The sequence below is a fragment of the Camarhynchus parvulus genome, chromosome 4 (assembly GCF_901933205.1).
Source record: "Camarhynchus parvulus chromosome 4, STF_HiC, whole genome shotgun sequence".
Taxonomy (NCBI): domain Eukaryota; kingdom Metazoa; phylum Chordata; class Aves; order Passeriformes; family Thraupidae; genus Camarhynchus; species Camarhynchus parvulus.
The window spans coordinates 1,872,057-1,878,407 of record NC_044574.1 but is presented as its reverse complement, the minus strand read 5'-3'; the positions used below and the strand labels follow the sequence as shown (position 1 = coordinate 1,878,407).

Below are 6,351 nucleotides of genomic sequence, written 5' to 3'. Positions count from 1 at the left end.
GAAAGGGAATGGGACAGGGGTGGGAATGGGATAAGGGGATATGAGATAAGGGATCAGGACAGGGACAGGGAAATAAGGAGCAGAGATAGGAAGAGGGATAAGGAGTGGGATAAGGATAGGGAGGGGGATGAGGAATGCGAGAGGAATAGGGATAAAGGACAGGGATAAGGGGTACGGGATAAGGAAAGTGGTAGTGGTAATGGGTAGGGATGGGAATACGGATAGGGATAAGGATAGAGATAAGGGATGGGCTAGGGATAGAGATACGGAATAAGGATAGGGATAGGGAAATGAACAGAGATAAGGGGTTTGGATAAAAAATAAGGATAGGGATAAGGGATAGGGGTAAAATAAGGAGTAGGGACAAGGTGCAAGGGATGGAAAAGGGATAGGGATGCAGGCAATTAGAGGGGAGGGATAGGGATGGGAATAGGGTAGGGATAAGGGATGGGGATAAGGAATAAAGATAGTGATAAGGAATGGGGTAGGGAATAGAGATAAGGAATAAGAGTAGGGATAAGGGATTGGGATAGCGATAGGGATAGGGACAGGGAAACAGAATAAAGATAGGGATAAGGGTAGGGACAGCGGGATAGCAACAGGGTGTAGGGATAAAGGATAGGGGGAGGAATAAGGATACAGGGCAGGGAAAAGGGACATGAGATAGGGAATATGATAAGGGGGATAAGGGATTGAAATGGGAAAAGGGATAGCGGTAAGGGGTTGGGATAGGGGTAAGGAATAAGAATAGGGTTAAGGAGTAGGGGTAGGGATAGAGATAAGGGATGAGGATAGGGGCAGGGATAAAGGACGAGGGAAAGCGAATAGGGATAAGGGTTGGGGTAAGGAATAAGGATAGGGAACAAGGGGTGCACGGCTCCTGGGGGCTCTGAGGACACAGCAGAGAGGGCAGTGGTGGCCTTAGAAATGTCACCCTGCGATGTCACCCACAGGGACAATGGCACCCGGAGCACGAGAGGATGAGGAGGAGGCGGAAGGAGGCAGGACATGACTTTTATTAACATTAGAAACCATTTAAAAAACCCCACATTTTTCCTTAAAATTTGACATCCAGTTGTTGTTTTTCCAGTCATCCCAGTCTGGAGAAGTCTCTGGCACCGAGTGGGACAAACTGGGGGTGTCCCCAAGCTGTCCCCGACCCCCGCGACAGCCTCGCTTTGGGGAAAGGAGCTTCGGAAAAGCTTTGGATGGGATTTGGGATTTTTGGGGGTCAAACGGGCAAAAGGAGCAGCGGCGGGATTCCCGCGGAACCAGAGCAGGCTGGAAAACCCCGAGGATATTCCCGAACCCACATTCCCAAATCCAACCCGGGCTTTGTTTGGCCCGAAATGTGCCCAAATCCCTTCCGGCCGCGGAGCTTGAGGGGTCTGGGGGGTTCCCTTCTCCACCCGATTCCTCCCGGGAATTTTCCGGGCTGGAAAATCCCTAAATCCCTCCCGGAGCGGGGCTGGGAAAAGGGAAAAGCAAAATGCAAGCGAGGCCCGGGTGGGGTTGGGGACAGAATTCCAGGGGTGGGGACACGGCCACGTCCCTGTCCTGGCTGCGCCTGGATCGGGAAGAGGCGGGATCGACATAAATTAAAGGATTAGGGGATGAGCGGGGGGAAGAATCCCAAATATCGTTGGAGCAATTCCAGGAGAATTGTGCCAGAATTAGAGGACGGAGCGGGACAGCGGGATTGTCACTTGTCACCTGTCCCTGCCTCAGTTTCCCCGCCCGAGCCGTCCCCTTAAAACGCTCCAAAGGGAGCGGAGCAATAAACAACAATTCCCTAAAAAAGGGGGGAAATTAAAAAAAAAATGACCCAAAGTTTCTCATAAAATCTTTTATTTTAAATATTTCCCTGCAAAATCCTGGGAATTCGGGGCCCCGGGGGAGCAGCAGCCCGGGGGTGGGTGGGGCGGGGGGGGATGCTCAGTGTTAATGATCATTATTAATTAATGAATTGATTAATTCATCAACAGCAGCGGGTTTGGGGGTGTGGGGGGAGCCCCCAGGGCAGGGCCTGGGTGTGGGGAGGGGGCTCGGGGTGTCCCCCTGGTCCTGTCACAGGTGAGCCGCGGGGTACCCGGTGATGCCACCCCAGGGTGTCCTGGCAGGGTGGTGACACCGCAGGGTGCCTGGTGATGCCACCCCAGGGTGTCCCGACATGATGGTGACACCGCGGGGTACCCGGTGATGCCACCCCAGGGTGTCCTGGCAGGGCGGTGACACCGTGGGGTACCCGGTGATGCCACCCCAGGGTGTCCTGACAAGGCAATGCCACCACAGGATGACAAAGTGATGCCACCCCAGGGTGTCCTGGCAGGGTGGTGACACCCCAGGACACCTGCACAAGGCGATGCCACCCCAGGGTGTCCCGCCAAGGTGACACTCACATTCCCCCAGCAGCTGCTCCTGTCCCCAAGGGCCACCTCATGCAAAGTCCCCCTGGTCCCCAAGCCCGCCCTCAGCCCGAGTGGCCCCGCCGGAAGCCACTGTCACCCCCTGGGAGCCGGGAAGGGACCCTGGCTGTGGCAGGTGACAGGGGGTGGCAGGTGACAGTGTCACCACGGGGGTCACTGCGGTGCCACCCCAGGGTGGGTCTGGGGGCGCTGCCGGACCCGCCCCGCCGCAGAGCGGCAGGTGGCACTGTCACCGCTGTCCCCAGCTGTCACCCAGCGGGGCGGGACAGGGACCCACAGCCCCTCGGGGAGGGGGGATCCCTGTGGGGACAGTCCCAAAAAGGGACAGGGCGCTGTGTGGGCTCCGCGCGTGTCCCAGGGGTGGCGGCAGCCGCTTGTCCCAGCACGGTGACAATTGGGGACATCACCCAGGACATCAGAGGACAAACCCTCACCCCACCCCCCGGGTCCCACCGCGGGGACCTCAGCCCGGCGCAGGCGGGGAAACTGAGGCACGGCCCTTCTCCGCTGTCCCTTCTGTCCCCCCCGGAGGAGACACCCGGGCCAGCGCCATCCCTGTCCCCTCCCGCCGCTACCTGGAGCGGGGCTTTGGTGACAGCGACACCTCGGAGTGCCACCAACTCAACCCTGGTGACATCCGCGCCTCCACCGGCCCGGGGAGGAGCTGCCATTCCCGGGGGGGGCATTCCCAGCGGGAATTCCCAGTTGGGGCGGGGGGGGGGACAATCTGGGCTTGGAGTGGCGGGGGAGGTGACACTTTTTGACACTGTTATTTTTTAGTTTGTTTTGGGGTTTTTTTTTGGGTTTTTTTTTAAGGGCTCGGCTTCTTGCTGGGTATAGAACTGTCCTTTCTCTCCAGCCGCGTGTAAGGCTCGAACGCGGACGCCGCGGGCGGGTACGGAGCGGGCAGGTCGTGCAGGCCGCCCAGCAGCGGCGCCCCGAAACACAGCGGCCTCCCCGGCAGCCGCGGCGACGACGACGACAACGAGGATGAGGAGGATGAGGAGGAGGAGGAGGAAGAGGAGGAGGAAGCGGCGAGGGACGGGACGTGCAGGCCGAAAGGCGGCGGGGCCGGGGGGCTGCTGCTGCTGCTGCCGCCGCCAGCCAGCCCCGGAGGGGACGCGGGGACAGGCGGGGCCAGGCTGGCCGCGGGGCTGGCGACAGCGACGGGGTTGGCAGGGGGGGACAGGAGGCTCGGCGGGGCCGGCACGGACAGGAGGCGGCCCTGCTCCAGCAGCCGCAGGATGTTGCAGGTGGCGAAGGACTCGGAGGTGCTGGAGGAGCGTTTCTCAGAGTCCCTGCTCTGGTCCTTCTTCTGCTTCGTGCGGCGGTTCTGGAACCACACCTTGACCTGGGGAGGGCGGTTTGGGGTGGGGAAGGCGGGGACGGGAGGGCACGGACGGAAAGAGAGCGCGGGGGGGGCCGGGGAGAGAGAGGCGAGAGCCAGGAGAGAGCGAGAGAGATAGAGAGAGAGAGAGAGAGAGAGATGGATTAGAATAAACGGCCAAGCGAGATCCGCCCGCCCGGGGAAAGGGAGAATTCCTGCGGGGCCCGAGCCTGAGGCGGGGGAGCACCCCGGGAATGAGAGCACCGGGATGGGAATCGGGACTGGAGCCCGGGAATGGCACCCCAGGAATGGGACTTGGGGCAGGAACCCAGGGTTGGGATCGCAGGGATGGAACCCCAAGGATGGGACCTCAGGAATGGGATCCCAGGGATGGGACCCCAGGAATGGGATTTGGGACAGGAGCCCAGGAATGGGATCCCAGGAATGGAACCCCAAGGATGGGATCCCAGGAATGGGACTTGGGACAGGATCCCAGGGTTGGGATCGCAGGGATGGACCCCCAAGGATGGAATCTCAGGAATGGGATCCCAGGGTTGGGAGCCTTGGGATGGGTCCCCATGGATCAGATTGGGACCCCAGGTATGGGACCCCAGGAATGGGACTCGGGACAGGAACCCAGGGTTGGGATTGCAGAGATGGAGCCTCAAGGATGGGACCTCAGGAATGGGATTTGAGACAGGAGCCCAGGAATGGGATCCCAGGGATGGAACACCAAGGATGGAACTGCAGGAATGGGATCCCAGGGATGAGACTCGGGACAGGAACCCAGGATGGGTCCCCATGGATCAGAATGAGATCCCAGGAATGGGACCCCAGGAATGGGACTTGGGACAGGAGCCCAGGGTTGGGATCGCAGAGATGGAACCCCAAGGATGGAACCTCAGGAATGGGACTTGGGACAGGAGCCCAGGAATGGGATCCCAGGGATGGAACCCCAAGGATGGAACCTCAGGAATGGGATCCCAGGGATGGGACTCGGGACAGGAACCTCAGGAATGGCACCCCAGGAATGGGACTTGGGACAGGAGCCCAGGGCTGGGATCGCAGGGATGGCACCCCAGGAATGGGATCCCAGGGATGGAAGTCGGGACAGAAGCCCAAGGATGGGAACCCATGGATGGGACCCAAAGAATGGGCTCCCAGGTTTGGGAGCCTGGAGATGGGTCCCCATGGATGTGACTTCTGGAACGGGACCCCGGGAATGGGACCCCAGGAATGGGACCCCACAGATGGGACCCCAGGAATGGGACCCCAGGAATGGGACTTGGGGCAGGAACCCAGGGTTGGGATCGCAGGGATGGAACCCCAAGGATGGGACCTCAGGAATGGGATCCCAGGGTTTGGGAGCCTGGAGATGGGTCCCCATGGATGTGACTTCTGGAACGGGACCCCGGGAATGGGACCCCCGGGATGGGACCCCAGGAATGGGACCCCAGGGATGGGACATGGGGCAGAAACCCAGGGTTGGGATCTCAGGGATGGAACCCCAAGAATGGAACCTCAGGGATGGGATCCCAGGGTTGGGAGCCTTGGGATGGGTCCCCATGGATGGCACCCTAGAAATGGGACCCCAGGAATGGAATCCCAGGGATGGGACTCAGAACAGGAGCCCAGGGTTGGGATTCCAGGGACAAGACCCCATGGATGGGATCCCAGGCTTTTGTCCCTGGAATGAGACCTCAGGAAGGGGATCCAAGGGATGGGAATTGGAACAGGAGCCCAGGATTGGGAGCCTGGGGATGGGACCCCAGGATTGGGATTCCAGGAATGGGATCCCACAGATGGGACTTGGAACAGGAGCCCAGGGTTGGGATTTCAGGGACAGGACCCCAGGAATGGGATCCCAGGCTCCTGTCCCTGGAATGGGACCCCTGGAATGGAGCTGGAGACAGGAGCGCAGGGTTGGGAACCCATAGATGGCACCCCAGGAATGGGATCCCAGGGATGGGACTCGGGACAGGATCTCAGGGATGGGACCCCAGGGATGGGACCCCAGGGACCCCAGGCTCCTGTTCCTGGAATGGGACCCCTGGAATGGAGCTGGGGACAGGAGCCCAGGGTTGGGAACCCATAGATGGCACCCCAGGAATGGGACATCAGGGTTGGGACCCCAGGAATGGGATCCCAGGGATGGCATTTGGGACAGGAGCCCAGGGATGGGACCCCAGGAATGGGATCCCAGGGATAGCACCTTTGGGGACAGGAGCACAGGGATGGGACCCCAGGAATGGGATCCCAGGGACGGGACCTTGGGGGACAGGAGCACAGGGTTGGGAACCCACAGATGGCACCCCAGGAATGGGACATCAGGGTTGGGACTCGGGACAGGAGCCCAGGAATAGGATTCCAGGGATGGGAGCCTGGGGATGGGTCCCCAGGGATGGGACTTGGGACAGAATCCCAGGGACGGGATTTCAGGCATGGAACCCCAGGAATGGCACCCCAAGGAGCCCAGGGTCCTGTCCTTGGAATGGGATCCCAGGGATGGGACCCCAGGAATGGGATCCCAGGGATGGGACCTCAGGAATGGGATCCCAGGGATGGGACTTTGGGGACAGGAGCTCAGGGATGGGACCC

At 60.4% G+C, this 6,351-nt stretch overlaps 1 protein-coding gene across 1 annotated transcript in view; it reads right to left on the bottom strand.

Moving 5' to 3' along the window:
* Window positions 1–3,147: 3,147 nt before the first annotated feature.
* Window positions 3,148–6,351, bottom strand: part of VAX2 (ventral anterior homeobox 2) — a 28,861-nt gene continuing 25,657 nt past the window's right edge. The window contains exon 4 of the mRNA XM_030947856.1: window positions 3,148–3,777. Within this exon, the coding sequence (XP_030803716.1) occupies window positions 3,238–3,777 (540 nt within the window). The 3' untranslated portion in view covers window positions 3,148–3,237. The remainder of the gene's footprint in view (window positions 3,778–6,351) is intronic.